At 41.2% G+C, this 19,624-nt stretch overlaps 1 protein-coding gene across 3 annotated transcripts in view; it reads left to right on the top strand.

Annotated features, from left to right (window-relative positions):
• The window catches only part of PRELID2 (PRELI domain containing 2), an 81,011-nt gene extending 62,277 nt beyond the window's left edge, over positions 1–18,734 (top strand). For 2 of the 3 annotated variants that reach the window (XM_029217788.1, XM_029217790.1), the window contains one exon: positions 7,929–8,007. In XM_029217788.1, the coding sequence (XP_029073621.1) occupies positions 7,929–7,994 (66 nt within the window). In that variant the 3' untranslated portion in view covers positions 7,995–8,007. Of the gene's footprint in view, positions 1–7,928; positions 8,008–13,314; positions 13,385–17,751 lie in introns of those variants that run through there. The other variant, XM_029217789.1, reaches the window with a different exon arrangement.
• Positions 18,735–19,624: the final 890 nt, after the last annotated feature.

The following is a 19,624-nucleotide window of genomic DNA, read 5'->3' as shown; positions in this document are numbered from 1 at the left end:
AAGTGGTTTCCTGAGCTTGAGGTGAGTCTCTACCATTATTTGCATAGTGATCAGAAGCCACGTCCCCGCTCTGGCCCTGCCTTGGCTGCACTCTCCTGGCCAAGGTGCTTGGACTAGTTATTCTCACCTTCACTATCATTTGTTGTAAAATCAGGGATTGGACGAGGAGGTCATTTTCAATTCTGACATTGTGTGATTTTTTTTTTTTTTTCCGAAACCACCCTGCTTTCCCCCAATGGGTAGATACCAGGATTTTTAACTGTGATTAAAAATCTTCCAACAAACAAAAGCCCAGAACCAGGTGGCTTCACAGGCGAATTCTATCAAACATTTAGAGCAGAGCTAACACCTATTCTTCTCAGATTCTTCCAAAATATAGCAGAGGGAGGAACACTCCCAACTCATTCTATGAGGCCACCATCACCCTGACACTAAAACCAGACAAAGATGTCACAAACAAAGAAAACTACAGGCCAATATCACTGATGAACATAGATGCAGAAATCCTCAACAGAATACTAGCAAACAGAATCCAACAGCATATTAAAAGGATCATACACCAGGATGAAGTGGAGTTTATCCCAGGAATGCAAGGATTCTTCAATATACGCAGATCAATTAATGTGATACACCATATTAACAAACTGAAGGATAAAACCCATATGATAATTTCAGTAGATGCAGAAAAAGCTTTAGACAAAATTCAACACCGATTTATGATAAAAACTCTCCAGAAAGTAGGCACAGAGGGAACTTACCTCAACATAATAAAGGCCATATATGACGAAGCCACAGCCAACATCGTTCTCAATGGTGAAAAACTGAAACCATTTCCACTAAGATCAGTAACAAGACAAGGATGCCCACTCTCACCACTGTTATTCAACACAGTTTTGGAAGTTTTAGTGACAGCAATCAGAGAAGAAAAAGAAATAAAAGGAATCCAAATCGGAAAAGAAGCAAAACTGTCACTGTTTGCAGATGACAGGATACTATACATAGAGAATCCTAAAGATGCTACCAGAAAACTAGTAGAGCTAATCAATGAATTTGGTAAAGTTGCAAGATACAAAATTAATGCACAGAAATCTCTTGCATTCCTATACACTAATGATGGAAAATCTGAAAGAGAAATTAAGGAAACACTCCCATTTACCACTGCAACAAAAAGAATAAAATACCTAGGAATAAACCTACCTAAGGAGACAAAAGACCTGTATGCAGAAAACTATAAGACACTGATGAAAGAAATTAAAGATGATACAAACAGATGGAGAGATATACCATGTTCTTGGATTGGAAGAATCAACATTGTGAAAGTGACTGTATTATCCAAAGCAATCTACAGATTCAGTGCAATCCCTATCAAATCACCAATGGCATTTTTCACAGAACTAGAACAAAAAATTTCACAATTTGTATTGAAACACAAAAGACCCCGAATAGCCAAAGCAATCTTGAGAAATAAAAACGGAGCTGGAGGAATCAGGCTCCTGGACTACAAAGCTACAGTAATCAAGACAATACGGTACTGGCACAAAAACAGAAATATAGATCAATGGAGCAGGATAGAAAACCCAGAGATAAACGCACACACATATGGTCACCTTATTTTTGATAAAGGATGCAAGAGTATACAATGGAGAAAAGACAGTGTCTTCAATAAATGGTGCTGGGAAAACTGGACAGCTACATGTAAAAGAATGAAAGTAGAACGCTCCCTAACACCATACACAAACTCAAAATGGATTAAAGACCAAAATATAAGGCCAGACACTATAAAACTCTTAGAGGAAAATGTAGGCAGAACACTCTAGCACATAAATCACAGCAAGATCCTTTTTGACCCACCTCCTAGAGAAATGGAAATAAAAATAAAAATAAACAAATGAGACCTAATGAAACTTAAAAGCTTTTGCACAGCAAAGGAAACCATAACTAAGACAAAAAGACAACCCTCAGAATAGGAGAAAATATTTGCAAATGAAACAACAGACAAAGGATTAATCTCCAATATACACAAACAGCTCATGGAGCTCAATATCAAAAAAACAAACAATCCAGTTAAAAAATGGGCAGAAGACCTAAATGGACATTTCACCGAGGAAGACATACAGATGGCCAAGAGGCACATGAAAAGATGCTCAACATCACTAATTATTAGAGAAATGCAAATCAAAACTACAATGAGGTATCAGCTCACACTGACCAGAATGCCGTTATCAAAATAGCTAGAAACAATAAATGCTGGAATGGGTGTGATGTAAAGGGAACCCTCCTATACTGTTGGTGGGAATGTAAATTGATACAACCACTATGGAAAACAGTATGGAGGTTCCTTAAAAAACTAAAAGTAGAACTACCATATGACCCAGCAATCCCACTACTGGGCATATACCCTGAGAAAACCATAATTCAAAAAGACACATGCACCACAATGTTCATGGCAGTGCTATTTACGATAGCCAGGACATGGAACCAACCCAAATGTCCATCGACAGATGAATGGATAAAGAAGATGTGGCACATATATACAATGGAATATTACTCAGCCATAAAAAGAAATGAAATTGAGTTATTTGTAGTGAGGTGGATGGACCTAGAGTCTGTCATACAGAGTGAAGAAAGTCAGAAAGAGAAAAACAAATACCATATGCTAATGCAAGTATATGGAACCCCAAAAAAAAAAAAAAAAGGTTCTGATGAACCTAGTTGCAGGGCAGGAATAAAGAGGTAGACATAGAGAATGGACTTGATGACATGGGGTGGGACGGTGAAGCTGGGGCGAAGTGAGAGTAGCATCGATGTACATGCACTACCGAATGTAAAATAGTTGGCTGGTGGGAAGCAGCCACATAGCACAGGGAGATCTGCTCTGTGCTTTGCGATGACCTAGAGGGGTGGGATAGGGAGGATGGGAGGGAGGCTCAAGAGGGAGGGGATGTGGGGACATGTGTATGTATATGGCTGATTCACTTTGTTATACAGCAGAAACTAACACAGCATTGTAAGGCAATTATACTCCGAAAAAGATGTTAAAAAAATATTTTTAAATTTGTCTGACAAAGCCTTGAAGTCTGCATAAAAATTCAGGAGTTGAAGCTAAGTATGGATCCAAGAGCATCAGAGATAATTCACGTAACAAGTAGATGGTCAAGGGTTGAGGTGTTGGTAACAAAATATTTAAAAATAAGACACACACTTTTACATTTTTTTTTTTGCCATGCCACGCAGCTTGTGGGATCTTAGTTCCCCAACCAGGTATTGAACCTGGGCCCTTGGCAGTGAAAGCGCGAAGTCCTAACCACTGAACCGCCAGGGAATTCCCAGACACGTGCTTTTAAAAAATACTAATTAGCAAGAGAGGGTAGTAAGCACGTGGTACTGATGTTCCAATTTCATTTTAAAATCCTATGCACGTGAGCTGAATCCACCGCATATTACAAAGATTTGTAAATCTCTTAAATGTCTTTGAGTATTGGTGCCTGGTAATAGATATGTTGGCTTGTTTTCAGTCTGTGTCTTCTGTAAATGCAGACTCTTCTAGAAAATTTGGAGAAAGCCAGTTACAGTAATAATAGTTGTAGCTATAATTTATTGAGTGCTTACCAGGAGCCAGGCCTTGATGAGGAAGTGGAGGCACACGGAGGTTAAATTACTTGCACGGTGTCATTAGCCAGTGTACAGAGCTTAGTACGCATACGACTTTGAAGTAGACACTTGAAGTGTACAGTATTGTACTTGCTTTGCTGTTGCTCTTTTACGCTCACAGCCGACTGGAATCTTTGGAAATTTGGGAGCCATGTTCTCCTCACTGTTCTGGATGGAATTTCCAACCAGTCTGTTACTTTTCTGAGCCCGTTCTTGTACTTTGTTGTGCTAAATTCAGAGACAATGAGAAAATAGGAATTTGTGGCCACCATAAATCTTCACGTACCTCATGTAAACCTAAGGCAGACACAGAATTGAAAACTGAAACAACTCTGGCTGGGCTGCATTGAAATAGCAGGAAGATAGGGGCTGCATCCACAGCTTGTGTGGACTAAGAGTGTTTTAGTCACAGATCTCTGGTGGATCAAATCTGTTGTAGGATCGGGCTTGGATTCAGCTAGGCTCTTGGTGCAAAATTAAGTCTGTTAGTTTGACCAACAAGGTCAGGGATTAATACAGAATTCTGGGCAGAGCAACTTGAATTGCAAAGCTAATTTAATTTCTTGAAGGTACATCTAATAGTTAAACTTCAGTTGTGTGCTTAAGCCCTGGAGCATGCTAATTAAATGCCCCTTGAGCTCTCCGAGGTGTCCAGCTGTTCCTCTTGGTCATTCTCACCCCTTCTGTCAGTGGTCATTTCTTATTCTGTATCCCCACTCTATGGTAGAACTTCATCTCTTGCTGAAGGACCCCTTGGTGTGCCCACACTGTGTGGGACTAGGGGCACCAGGTAGAGCCCCAAGCAGATGGTGGGGAGGACGCTGGGGTGTCTGCCTGTTAAGGAGAAAAGAAGCCTTGTATTTCATGAACCCAGGTTTGTTGGAGTGATATTTCTTGTCACGTTCAATATCCTCAGAATTCCATTTGCTGCCTGGGATTTGACCCCTTATTCTTTGTCTAGCTTGCTTTCTTAGATTCTGGCCAAACTATTTTTTTCTGAATTTCCTTGGTAAAGGAAAATGGTGGGTTTTTGAGAGTTGAGTTGTTTATACCCAGTTTAAGAAGAATTTAAAGGCTATAATTAAAAATTTTCTTGATCACTGGCCTTTGGTGAAGATGTAGCTTTTGTCACTTTTAAAGACATTGATGTTTGTTAAAGTCCACTAGTTTTTCTACTCTTTGCACTTCTTGATATGTTTGAACTATTTCGTAATTTAAACAATTGCTGCACTCCCCCCAAAAAGACGTGTTCCGTTTTTAAGCAGAATTTAAGAAAAAACATTTTATATAAAATGTTTTTGAGTACGTATTACCTGCACATAAATGTTTCAAATTATATTTGCAGCAGAGCCATTTATGTTCTTTTGCTCTCGCGCTCTCTGAAAGCAGCGTACCCTGTACTGACCTGCTATGTGACCTTGGGCAAGCCGTTTAATTTTCTGAGTCTCGCTGTTGTCATCTGTAAAATGAGGATAATACAGGATCCCATTTCAGAGAGTACTTGTGAGGAGTGAATGAGTTACATACATAAAATTCTTAGGAGCCCACTTGGCATACAGTAAATGATCAGTTGTTACTGTTTTTTAAAATATTTATTTATTTATTTATTTGGCTGTGCCGGGTCTTAGTTGCGGCATACGGGATCTAGTTCCCTGCCTGGGGATCCAACCCAGGCCCCCTGCATTGGGAGAGAGGAGTCTTACCCACTGGACCACCAGGGAAGTCCCAGTTGTTACTATTATTTAAAAAGAAACATGCAAGGAAATTATAGGCAAAAACTTAATTTTTTCATTATGACATGATAGACAAATGTTTAGCGGTTATAATGAGGCTGTTTTGGAGTCAACCCAACCTGATTTTAAATCTCCGTCCCCTCTCTGATAGGGTATATACGAACTTAAGATAAAAAGAGAATTATCTGGGCACCCACTGGATTTGTTTATTGTCTAGGCATCAGTTGAATTTACTTACTCTGTTAGAGACAATTCATTGATTAAATGTACAAGCATGCTGCTAACCATTTTCTCTCTCAGAATAGGGAAGAAACAAGGGGAAATTATGACTGAGCTTAAATCTGATGAATAGTGAAAAAAATAGCTAATAAAGGGAATTGATAGGAACCTTGTTGGTTTTTTTGTTTGGTAGTATAAGAGTTGGTACAAGACTTGGTACTAGGACCCTTTGGTGCCAGGCACCGAGCCAGTGCTGCTTCAATGTAAGGAAGATTGTCTTACAATTAGGCCTGAGACAGAGGGAATAAGGAGTATAAAGCATCCCATCCATGGAGGTTTTAAGCAAGATCACAATTGTCAGAAATGTCATGGGTGGATGTGGCACTGCATGGGAGGCTGGCTTTGATGTTTAAAAAAATTACTGTTAATTATACCCAACAGATACACATGAACAAGCCACATTTTGCATGGTCTAAGTCAGAAAAACTGAAATTATATACAAGTCACATTTAAAAAAACTAAAAATGGAAATAGACTTATTGAGTCATACTGGAGGGTGGGAGACCAGTGACTAAATGCCTTTTAGCCAACAAAAGGTTCGTGTCAGATCAGGGTTTATTTGCAAATTGGCAATAGGGAAATGGCTTTGTCATCTTCCATTGTGATATTTGACCCCGGGACAACTCCTTAAACAGGATGGGCCACTTTCATTTCTTTGCTGAGAGCTTCCTATCTGGACTAGATAATATAATGTGCTTTCCAATTTTTAGATTTTATTATTTTGGAATATATTCTTTTCCTTTACAAACTGTGAGATTAAATGTTCTCCTTAAGGAGAGAGGAAGCTTTATAATGTGAAGCAAAGACATCTAAATTACTGTATCAGTTTAATGTTCTGCAGTTACACCTAAAGATTTTGAGTTACTTATCAAAATAAAAGTGAATCTTACTCAATAGTTTATTAGCCCCTGTGGGAAAATTATCTGGAAGTCATACAGTCTGTTAGGATATTCCTACTTGAAAAGCATTATATTTAAAATAATTTGTAGATGCGATTAAATATTGATTTGTATATTAAGAATCATGCCATTTAGTTTGGGCGTAGGGCTGAAATACCTGCTTTATGTAGTAGGCTTTTTGAACATAATCAATAGGGAAGGGAAGGAAAGCCCTTGCTGTGTACCCAGCATCATACTAGGTGTCTTCACACATGCAATCTCATTAAAACCCTACAGCCCCCAGTGTTGTAAGATCCTGGATCCTGGATTCTTAATCCAGATTGCCTTGGGTCAAATCAAGGCTCTACCTCTTGGTTATTATGTGATTTTGGTCCAGATGCTTAATTTCTCTGAGCCTTGGGTCTCATCCAAAAGAAGAAAATACTCTCTAAGGCAGATAGGAGGGTAAAATAAGCCAGTGCAGATGAAGTACTCGGCACAGTTCCTGGCACACAGTATGTGCCGCTACATTTGAACTCCTGTTGTTTGGTGTTATTCTAGTTTTGTAGATGAGAAATCCTAAATATAAAAGAATTGGACAGCATCAGATTAAAAGATACTTTATTGTGGCAAAGAATCTTTTCCTGGAGAAGCATTGAGCAGTGTTTCTCTTACCTTTTTTTTTTTTTTCTTTTTTGCGGTACGTGGGCCTCTCACTGTTGTGGCCTCTCCCGTTGCGGTGCACAGGCTCCGGACGCGCAGGCCCAGCGGCCATGGCTCACGGGCCCAGCCTCTCTGCGGCATGTGGGATCTTCCCGGACTGGGGCACGAACCCGTGTCCCCTGCATCGGCAGGCGGACTCTTAACCACTGCACCACCAGGGGAGCCCCTCTCTTATCTTTTGATGAGAAAACTGAATGCGGATTCCTCCCTTCTCCCCTCCCTGCGGTTGAAGTGGGTTAGAGGCAGATCAGACAGAGCCTTACGTTTTAAGAGCAGTGGAACACTGTTGAAGGGTTGAAGCAGGGAAGCGACATTTTCTTTTTTCTACCATTTATTCATACTGTTATGATTCTACATAAAGTAAATGAAAAGATTCCGAGAAAGTTTTATGTAAACCAACTTAATAAAAAAAGTTTAGATTCAAAAGGGAAGCGAGATTTTTAAAGTAAACTCGATGTGTGCCTTTTTATCAAAAGGTGAGTGGTTTTATAATGCACACTTCAGCATCTGAGATTATGTCACTTTCTAACTCCTGTCAGCTAATCAGGATTCTTCAGGACTCAAGTCCCTGCTTTGCTGTCGGTTCTTTCCGCAGTATTCCCTTCCTTTTATCTTTCATTCTTTATTCTTTCCTTGTTTGGTTTTTTCTCGTTTCCTATGGCAGCCCCTGTTATCCGGACCTTTCACCACACTTTCTAGGATGCCAACTACTGGGCAGATCGCACTATAATTCCAAAACTCACACTCATCAGCCTGGCATTCAGAAGTATCAGTTGGTCCATCTTACGATTCATCAACATTGAGCATGTATTTTGTGCCAGATTCTGCACCAGACAATAAGGATTCAAACGTAAGTAACTTTTGCTCCCTGTTTCTGAGCACCTTACCATCTAGTGTGGTAGACTTGTAAGCTGATGGTTGATGGGTTGATTGATAGATTCATTTGTTCATTCAGCAGACATTTACTGCATGCCTTCTGTGTACTGGGCATTGTTTTCCTAGGGGTTCCATCTTGAACAAGACAGACGAGGCCCCTAGCCTTATGGGATTTGAATTCTAGTGGGATTAGATGATCATGAAAGAGATTTAGATGAACAACCATTTACTGAGTGTTTACCAGAGGCTAGGTACTGTGGAAACCAGATCAGACATTATTTTGACAAATTCTTAGCACAAACCCATGTTACTATATTATCTCCATTCAAAGATGAGGCAGTTGAAGGTTGGAGAATTTAAGTAAGGTGCCCAAGTTTTCACAGCTAGCTTGGACTCAACCCTAAAACCTTTTAAGAGTGTTGTTGCATAATTACAGGGCTATTTGTGAGATGTTTTATGTGCTGTTGTCTCTTCCAGGAAAGAGCAGAACTAAGGTGGGAGGAAGAGTATGTGTGAGCAGGTGGGGAGTTCGCGGGGGAGTGGAAACATTGGAAGTGTAATAGTCTCATCTCCTGCTGCATCCAGTCCGCTTAACTGCACGTGGACTGATGTTCCCACCCCCATGCCTTTTGTTAATCCCTCTGCTTGGACCTTCCCCTCACTCTGTATGTCACACTCATAACCAGGCTTGGGTCTTATACAAACCATTCACCTTCTAGTAGCTTCTGCAGGTCCTCCGTTCACGCAAGATCAGTCTCTACTTCCCTTCTTCCATTGACCTTTTTTTTTTTCCCCAAGTGTGGTAATGTTTCTCAGAGGCTGTGTTGTTTTTCAGTTATTTTGCATTCCTCTGATTCCTCCCAAGAGACCGATGATGCCCTCTTGAGTAGAAGCATCAAGTCTTATATGCATCTCATTCCTCACAGCAGCAGTGCAGTCTTTTACACACGGTGGGCATGGATACTGTTTCCGGTACTTATTCCAAAGCCATGATCCAAAAGAAAGCTTGTTTTCAGTGGCAGGAGGAGAGGTCTTCCAGTGCGTAATCTGGTTATCACAGTACCTAGCTTCTGGTAAACACTCAGTACACAAACAGTTGTTCTTCGTCTAATTATGGCCAATCTTTTATCATTGTGATAACTACCTGAGCAATTCTCTTTTGTTAAGAGCTCCCTATATATGTGTCTTTTGAGAACTGCTTTAGAACTTTGTAATTTTTTTTTGGCTGTGCCGCACAGCTTGTGGGATCTTAGTTCCGCAACCAGGGATCGAACCCAGGCCCCTGGCAGTGGAAGCACAGAGTCCTAACCACTGGATGGCCAGGGAACTCCCCAAGAACTTTGTAATTTTTATAACGTCTAATATTACCCTCTTCTCCTCTGCTTGGACCTTCCCCTCACTCTGTATGTCACACTCATAACCAGGCTTGGGTCTTATTCAAACCATTCATCTTCTAGCAGCTTCTGCAGGTCCTCCCTTCATGCAGCCCTCTTCGGGGACTCATAGGTAAATCAGAGCTTCTTAAGGAAGCATCAGTTTGATAACAAAATAAAGATAGCATCTGGATCTAGCCACATTTAGTTCCAACTTATTCTGCCTTCTCTTCAGGCAAGCTTTTCGTTTTCTGTAATATCAGCTATTTTTCAGATACTTCTAGAGTGGGGAATTGGTGAAGTGTTTTGAATCTGAAAGACGTGACTCTGGGACTCCTCTGTGGGAACGTGTCTGGCCAGCACAGCCCTGGAATTAGGGAAATGAGCCTGAGAGGGCTCCCTTGTCTGTACCTTGGCAAATACGAAAAGATGGCCTGGTAACAGGGAGAAAAAATTCTCAGAGGGGAAGGACATAATAAAATCAAGCTGGTTTATGGTTTGTCAGTCCAAAAAGCTTTTAAGTTAAGCTCTATCTATAAAGGTGGATCCACGTAATATTCGTTCTGCATTTCAGTCATCACTGTGTGATAAGTGGTGTAAATTTAGCCCCTTTAAGCCTGATCTCTTAGGGGTTGAATTTTAAGCATTGAAACTATTCGAAAGGACTCTATCGATTGGGTTTTGATTTGGTCCTTCCTTACCAAAGAGACAGACTAAATAATGGCTTGGCCTCCCTGGTAGGTGTTTTGTTTTTTGTTTTTAATTCATTTATAGGTCTCTCTCTGTTTGCCCCTGTTCTCCACCTTCTGTTTCTAACTGTTCTGCTTAAAAAGACTAAAGTGGTATGAGAGAGGGGCAAAAAAGGGAAAGAAAATCAACTGTCACAGTGTGAGCATAATTGATTCAATAAATAATGTCTTTCAATTCCCAAGGCAAACCCCAGCATCTTCACTTATGTCAGTTAGTGCTCAGCTCAGTAGATGGTGGCGTTCTTAATTTAGACAGACGGGAAGAGCTTACCTGTGCTCACTTCCTAAGGAAGGAGTCTGCTTTTCTGGTTTTAAAGACATACCAACAAGACTTATGGGCCCACTGTGCAAAAAGAAGCTTGCGACTGTGGCGTAACATGGCTATTTTTATTCTTCCTGAAAATAGAAGGAAGGCATTTAATTATTGCTCAGGGGTTTGTTGAAACAAACAAAAGAAGTTGAGACAAGGGGAATGAAATCTATTAGTCTGTAAGTTCCATGAATGCAGGGACTTAGGTTTGTTCACCACTTAATCTCCAGTGCACATAGCAGGTACACAGTAAATGTTTGTTAGCTGTTCTGTGGTTGAGGGAGAGAGAGCAGAAGTGAGCACAATTCAGATCTTAGGTTAAGAATTAAGTTAAATTTCATTCCACTGGTTGTTTCATCCCCCAACCCCTCCTTTTCCCCCTAATTCTTAAAAAGGTGAGTAGCTCTAAGAGTACAAGAGTATATACTGTATCTTCACAAATGATTAAGGACCATTTTTTCCTCAATTCCCAGGCTTGCAGAGGTGGTATCAAGCTGCTTTTTACAAATTCTAGTATATGAGCTAGTTGTGCTTCAGAACCACATGAGGAATGTTTGCAGATTCCATGCCCCAGCCCTCGAAGTTCTGGTTGAATGGGTCTGGGTAGAGCTTGGGAATCTGTATTCGCTTTTGTGGCTTCCCCCAGTAGTTCTGGTGTGTGCCTGCACTATCCAGTCAACCTCCCAGGCCCCTTAGCTCTCTGGTCTAAGCTACAACTTTGTAAAAGTGATTAGCCTAAGGTACCCAGCAGAATAATTGGCAGGGCTGTGACCAGAACCCAGGTCTCTTGACTCTGACAACAGGGCTCCTGGTCCTACAGTCTACTGTTTTGGCTCACCCCACAGTCCGTGCTCCTTGGCATTGTCAAGATCCTTTAATTAATACTTCCTCCTCTCCAGCTAGTGGCAGTATTTGTGGTGACAGCCAGCTAGAATCTGAAGGACCTTCGGAAACCTCAAGGAAACGTTAGATTTTGTTCAGTGTACTTTGGTACTCAATATATTTTATTGTCTTCTCGAGGTGCATCCCCCTCCCGTGGCTCAGAACAAACCCCAGGTAAGAAGTCCCTGCCTTTCACTTGTAGGCCCACTCAGTGTCTCCCAGCCCTGCCTGACCATGGCGAGCAGCTGGTACTTGTTAAAGGTACAGCTCTCTGGGGCCTACTTGAGTCCTATGAAATCAAAGCCTTCCTGTGCGGGGCCTGGGGACCTGCAGTTTAAGTTAGTGTTGATCATTATTATTCCCTGTCATCCACACTCCTGTCCCTGAGAGCATTGTGTCCCATTCCCCACAATCCAGCTTTGAGTTCCTTAACACCCCAGTTCATAATTACATCACAATCCTGCCTTTCCGTCTGAAGGTTCAGCCTCTGGTACAGAACTTGTCCTTGAAGGAGGAAAGAGGGAGTATCTGCTTCCTCTTTCTTCCAGGGTAGAATTTGACCGGCAGGGGTGGGTGGGCAGTCAGCTTGATTGCGTACAAACAGCTTGATGCATACAGTCATTGAGTGAGCCTTGCAAGGTTAAGGGATGCCCTTGAAACCAGAATTCAGTGTCTGTTCCTTCCCTGGCTTTATTACTTAATAGCTGTATAACGCTGGGAAAATTACTTAACTCTCTTTGAATTTCTGTTTTTCTCATCAGTAAAACAGGGGTAAGAATAGTACTTGTTCATAGATTTTGTGTGTAGTAAACAAGGTGTCCTAGTCGGCTCTCGGACACAGACTCAGATGGACATTTTTATGTGGAGGGTCACTGGAGAGGGCTCTCGGAAACAACTCTTGTAAGGGAGCGAGGCAAGCAGGATTAGGTAGAAGGTGACGTTGAACTGCGATGCAGTTGTGATGTAGGTCCCAGCTGATCCCGTGGGGAACTGTGGCGATGGGATGTTGTTCAGAGTTGTCCCGAATTGTGGGCGGGGGCTGGGCCTTTCTACACTATACCCACCAGCCATGAGATGTGGGCCACCTCTGCAGAGGGGCATGACCTCAGGGAATGCATCTCCCTTTCGCTGAGGGTAGCTGTGTACCAGCCTATGGTGCTGGCAGAAGGGGGAGGAGTGCCTGAGTCCCGGGGGTACCTCCGTGGTGCACCCTGCACCCACTACCTCAGATAATGCACATACAGACCTTAGCAGTGAGTCTAGCACATTTGTAAGTGTTCAGTGAGCACAGGCATACCTCGTTTTATCATGCTTTGCTTTAGCACACTTCGCAGATATTGCACTTTTTACAAGCTCAAGGTTTGTGGCTACCCTGCATCAAGCAAGTCTTTCGGCATTATTTTTCCAACATCGTCTGCTCACTTTGTGTCTCTGTGTCACATTTTAGTAATTGCAAACTTTTTTGTTATCATTATACTTGTTATGGTGATCTGTGATTTTTAATGTCACTATTGTAGTATTAACTATTACCATGATTATTCCATCTCTAGCAGTGCCACTCGGTAACTGGGCCACTTTCAGGAAGTTCTTAACATCACTTGGATGGCTTTCTTATATTTAAAATGGAAGATTCACAGTTCTGGTCTGCCTGCTTCCCTGAGTAGTTCTGAGCACATGTGAAGATAATGTATGTGAAATTGCTGAGTAGGATTTTATAAAAATGTAAAGTATGACTACGAGCCTTTTCTGAAAAGAATATACGGCCATGGCTTGGATTCCTTGAAGGGAAAGGTTGTGATAAATGTAAAAGTGCTTGTCCGTGAAATGTGGCATTTTGATTTTTCTTTCTTCTCTCCTTAGGGAATTAGAATAATGGAGATGCTGTTAAAGGAACAGTGTGGTGCCCCCTTAGCTGAATAAAGAATCATCAGTGAGTACCAAAAGCAAAATCAGAATTATTTACTCAAGCCATGTCTTCATGCTTATAAGCCTGAGTATTACGCATCAGCCTCCCTGGGCTATTCATGCTGTACGTTTCCCCGTTATATGCGTGGGATACTGCCTCACAGGTTTTTGTTATCCGTTCTGTACCTTTATTTACTCGGTTCTTTGATTTTCAAAGCAGTTTTGTACTACGTTCTGGGTTACAACTGCACTCAAATTGTTTAAACTGTTTAACACAATCCACCATGATTAGCACCCTCAAGGTGGCGTAGGTTTGTAGAGACTGCAGTTCAGAATTAACTGAAGCTTAATTTTATTGCCCTGAGAACAGTGAAAGGAGGGGTTTAAAATTGTATTTGGAGCAGCTTTAAACTGCTTCAACTGTTCAAAGAAGACAAGAAAGGGGCATGTTGATTGGCCAGTGAAATACAGACATTTTACCAGTCATGAATACTCCTCCCGATTTGGGGGCAGGGGTGCTCCCTGAAATGCTACTGAGAAAGATTCCAAGGCCTTGAGAATAACTCTCCAGCTCTGGGTAAGAGTACTATGATTGATTAGTGATGTCTGCCACGGGCACAGGATGAAGAATATAGCACTTGTGCTGTAGCACATGGCACTTTTAGGGCAAGTGATGTAGGGTTAACAGATAAGCAGCGGGATTTTGGAATTACTTCCTTTTTTTATTAAGTTTTTATTGTCTGCCTCAAGGACAATGGTCTTCATGGTGGAAAGGGCAGAACAAAATTATCTGAGAGACTCAAAGCCTAAAATAAATTTGTATAGTGGATTTGCATCTTACAAGATTGATTGGACTTTGATTTTTAACATCTGAGAGAAGGTAAAACCTTTGAGTAGCGCACACATTGTTGTGGGTAGTTCAGAATTGCCTCAAATTTCCTTATGTTGGCTTAAAACTAGAGTATACATGGTTTTGTATAAGCAACTTGGTCTCTAATTTTGATATACAATAAAGTTTGAGAACAGTTAACCAAAGAGGAAGCACAAGGAATATTTGTGTACGAGGACCTCAGCATTCAAAGCGTGCTGGCCAGGCCTGTGAATGAGAATTGGAGAATTACAAAGGTTTCTGCTTGTTTGCGGGTTTGACTCCATTCTGATTAATATCAAGCCTCTGTATACATAACACATCTAATACATTTATTTATTATTGGAACGGCTAAGCAAGATAATTTCATTTAGCACAAGCCCGGAACATGGCAGGTGCTCAAAAAATGTTGGCATGGAATCTAAATGTGGCGTGCTCCCACATCTCTGTACGTGGAAAAGCTGTGGAGAAGAACTTGGCCATATCCCCCTGTTTTTCCAGGCTGGCCTCCTGTGAGGCTCACCAAGCACCACTAGTACTTGTGCACTTGAGCACAGAGCCCATCTTATCCTGCAGGGTGGGATCTAAAGTCAGCTCCAAGTTAAAAGAGAGGACGAGGAAACTCCACTTACAAGTGTACCTTGGTTTTCAGACTTTAAATTAGTGATTTGGAAACTTTAGTGAGTATCAGAATCATCTGGAGAATTTGGTAAACACAGCTTGGTGAGTCCCACTCTCAGAATTTCTGATTCATTAGGTCTGCAGGGAGGGGAGCCTGAGAATTTGTGCTTCTAGCCAGTTCCCAGGTGATGTTGGTGAGGCTGATCCATGGAACACACTTTGAGAATGATTGCTTTAAATAAGTTCTCATCTCTGAGTTTGAGACAGGTGAAACGCAAGCCCCGCGAAAGCTAATAGCTGGGGCTTTGAAAGTGTTGTCACGTATTCCGTCGACTTTAGATTAATCAGAGGAGGAATGATTTTCTTTGTGGGGCCTTTCCCTGATTTTAGCATCTCTGCTTCTGCTTGTTTGCCCTTTTTTCTTTTTTTCTTCCCCCTGCTTGAATGTTGACAGGCTCCACAGTGGAGCAAAGATGACTGAAAAGAAAAGAGTTGAGATTCAACAACAACTCGTATTTGAAATCATCAACTTGTGTTTGTGATTTAAAGTGTTGCTAATGGGAAAGAGGAAACTAAACAAGTATTACCTCCTGTCTTAAATGACCCATGTTTTTGTTTTTTTGTTTTGCTTTTACTGTGGTGGAGAGCTAAGTCATGAACTCAGGGCTTTGTATTTCCTTTTCTGTTTTTAAAACTTATCGTATTTTATTTATTTTTGGCTGTGTTGGGTCTTCGTTGCTGTGCATGGGCCTTCTCTAGTTGAGGCGAGTGGGCTCTACTTTGGTTGCAGTGCCGGGCTTCTCATTGCTGTCGCTTCTCTTGTTGTGGAGCACGGGCTCTAGGTGCACAGACTTCCATAGCTGAGGCACATAGGCTCAGTAGTTGTGGCACATGGGCTTAGTTGCTCCGCGGCATGTGGGATCTTCCCGGACCAGGTATCGAACATGTGTCCCCTGCATTGGCAGGTGGATTCTTAACCACTGTGCCACCAGGGAAGTCCCTGTATTGTTTCTAAAAAGCAACCAATTCCTCCTCGCTGAAGTGAAATAGTTGAGGTCTGGATAACTACGAGTTTAGTGCAGGACAGGTGCATTTAATGCAATGGAGTTCTCAAAGGATTTACATAGTTCTAACTGTCATAATTTATGACCAGTTTCCTCAGGATCAAACATGAAGTAAGAGGTGTATACTCTTACCACTTGGATCTACAATTACTGCAAATTAGGGGCTATTGCTGAGACTTTAAGCTTTTTTCAAAACGAGTTTCATTTAGGTATCATCTGTGCATAGTTAAAATGACTAATTTCAATGTAGGATTTGGTAAGTTTTGACACATATGTACAGTTATGTAAGCATCACGAAAAACATGTTATGGATCATTTTGAGGCATTGCTGTTGCTGCAGTGCTGTTGCCAGCTTATTACTTTTAGCTCATTTTCTTGACTGATTTTACAAAATTTGGCAAGTTTGAAATACTCCTGTTTTAACGGAACTTTTTATTTTCTCAAAATTATATCTACTGGAAGTGGGAGAATGTTTGTAGATGGGGGAACTACCTTTTATGAGCAGTAAAATGCTACATTAAAAGAAAAGGCTGGGGGGGGCGGTGATTAGCTCCATAGCTGTAGAGCAGAGGTCAGCCAGCTGTAACCTGGGGGCCAAATCTAGCCTGTGGCCTCCATTTGTAAATAAAGTTTTATTAGAAAACACCTATGTTCCTGGCTATGTTCCAGCTACAACAGAAAAGTGAAGAACTGTGACAGAGATCTTACAGCCTACAAAGGCTAAAATATTTACTGTCTGGTCCTTTAAGAAAAAGTTGTCTCTCCCTGGGATTAGAGTTTGCCTAAATTAACATCAGGTGGCCTCGTGGTGGTGGTTTGGCCTTTTTTTAATGTAGCATTTGATCACATCTTACCTCTAGTCCAAAGTTAATAGTGCAAGAGTTTATTTTTTCTGCATTAGCGCCAACATAACCACTTGGATGGTATTATTTTAAGGCATAAAAAAACATTAAAATAATCACAACAAGGAAGTTAAGATACCAGCAATAGTGATCATTAAAATTGCTTCATAAAGTTCCAATGCATGTGCATGAATGGGGTAGGAGTATAGGCATTTTGTTTAGCAGATAAGATAGCACTGGGATGTGGCAATAGTGTAGGTGCCGTATACAGTGTACTCAAATTTTGAGCTTTGGAATTTTGCAGTTCTTAATGTTTTAAAAAACCATCCCATGGGGCCTGCACACGTGTGCCTAAGGAGACATTATTTAATATTTTTATATTCTACCACATTTCAAATTTGCATACTTTAAAGTCACATAGAACGTGACCACATTGTGTAGCGTACCTCACACTAAAGATGCTCCCTAGATCTCTCTGGCCTGTATATCTAAGTGGGCGTTTGATAGTTAAAAAGCTTGGAAAGTGATTTTGTCCTGAGCCAAAATGGAGGTGCATAAACCTCACTAATCAGTGGGCTTGGGCTGTTGCTGCTGACACATCCATCTGATAGATTTTTGAGTTTCTGTCATTTTTGAAGAAGACAAATAGCCCTGACATCTGTTTGTTCTTGCTGCTGGCAGTTGGGAGACCGGGCTTGGTGAGGTTCGAAAACACAGTAGAGTTCTTTCACATCGGAATGATTAAGACCTCAATTTTAGCTATATCTTAACTCCCCTTTGAACCAGCTCCTCTGGGCAGTTGGTAGTTTATTAATAAAATGAGGCGCTTGCTTCGTTTTAAGATCATTAGGAGGCGGCAATGCAATTTCTTCAAGAATTATCCGTAGTGATAGAATTCAAGTGACTCTTAAGAGTTGCTTCAGAAAAGAGGGCAAATAAGTATTGATTGTTGAGACATGTTTATTAGGTGATAAAGCCTGTTTGCTTTCTCTTGCAGGGAAGCTGTGTTGTGTCTACTTTTGCTCGAGAATCTTTTCTCGGACACAACACATCCAAAGACACAGTTTTCGAAATACAGGTATAAGAATGCGGTGTTGGCAGCTTACAGAAGAGGAAACCTTTCTGCCGGGATATGACATGATACACTCCCCCTGGGAGCCGACCTCAGATAGCGGCTCTCGTGGAGCTGAGACCTTCTGGCTGATTCTTATGGCATAATCTCTACTGTTTTACAAATAAAGGAAAAATCCCATAGAAGGTGATGTCTGCCCTCCTTCAGGATGTCCTGCTGAGTGCCTGGTGGCAGTGTTGGGGCAGCCAAGGATGAGCCAGAGGCATGGAAAATGCTACTTTTGCCTGTTTGTTCTCTCCATCGTTGCTCATAGGATTCATAAGAGGATTCTGGGGCGAATAAAGGACTTAAACCTGATACCTGATTCTTAGGTGGCCTGGAACAGACAGGAATATACCATACCTGTGTTGAAGTTAAGCCATATTCACAGTAATGTTGAAGATTCTCAGAAATCAGGAGCATTTGATTTCTCCCCATCAGTACTACATAACTGCCGTCAGCTAGCTTTTTTAATATAACACGTGAACTGTGATTGGTCCTTAAAAGAACCTGGGGAGTGGGGAGACAGGCTCCTTCTAACTCATTCTGGGCTGTGGAGCAGATTATGTGATCTCTCTGTTTTTCATTGGGCAAATGGGGATAATTGGGCACAGGTCTTTCTACTTGTGATGATTAAACAAGGTTGTTTGGTACGAAAAGCACAGGTTTGGGAGTCAGAAGGACTCCGGTTTGAATCTGAGCAGGGCCACGCAGCAGCTCGGTGATTACGTATGTAATTTAAAATCTTTCTTAAAGATCTTTCCTAGATTCCTTTTTTAGGTTTATAAAATGGGATTGTAGAGTTAACCTTATGAGGCTGTTGGAACAATTGGAGATCATGTGATAAAGTGCCTAGCATGCTACCTGGTACACAGAAATAAATAGAAGCTATTATTAGTACTTGAAACCATTTTGGAAATATACTTTTCTAACGTTAGGTAATGTAGTAGTATTGTTTGAAAATTAGGTGACGGTAGTTTGCATTCCCCATGATCCGAAGCCAAAATGTAAATGCACACTACCTAAAAGAAAGCTTGAAGAGGGGCAATAATTTGGAATTCATTGTCTTAAGTTAAAACAAGTTGGGCCATTACTGGAAAGTCCTGGGGAAATTATTTTTTTTAATATTTGAAAAATTTTCCATTTAGTGAATGATGAATTTCAAAGCAATTGTTTTTTTAAATTTATTTTTCTTTATCTTTTTTTAAACTTTAATACAAGCCTGCCACTGTGAGCTCCTCTTATTGCATTTGAGCTGTTTGTGCTGCCTGAGTTTTGTGTCTTAGGATAATTTCCCTTCATTTCCTTAGTGTTTCATTCTTCAGTTGTGTTGGAGGGAAAATGAATGGTAGAAACCAGAACACACTTTGACCTTTTTCCAGTTTGTAAATGGCATTTGGTAGGCTTTAGGAATAAGAGCGCATTTACACAAATAAAAGGTGATGTGAATTATCACAGAGGTGAGAGGGGAGAAATCTGTACTTGGAGGTTGACGTTAGAATAAATGTAATTCTGGGAGTTCCCTGGTGGCCTGATGGTTAGGACTCCAAGCTTTTCACTGCCAGGGTCTGGGTTCAATCCCTGGTTGGGGAACTGAGATCCCGCAAGTCTCCTGGCACAGCCAAAAAAAAAAAGAAAGAATGAATGTAACCCTTCATACTCAACAACTTGCATTCTGTGAAAGCAGTTCTCAACCTTGACTGTCCATTAGAACCACCTGGGAGCTTTCTGCACTCCTGCTGCCTACCTTACATCTGGG

Source organism: Monodon monoceros, unplaced genomic scaffold (assembly GCF_005190385.1).
Source record: "Monodon monoceros isolate NGI ecotype Baffin Bay Population unplaced genomic scaffold, NGI_Narwhal_1 Super_Scaffold_12, whole genome shotgun sequence".
NCBI classification, from domain to species: domain Eukaryota; kingdom Metazoa; phylum Chordata; class Mammalia; order Artiodactyla; family Monodontidae; genus Monodon; species Monodon monoceros.
The sequence above is the reverse complement of the archived record's forward strand: the minus strand, read 5'-3'. Positions and strand labels throughout refer to the sequence as shown.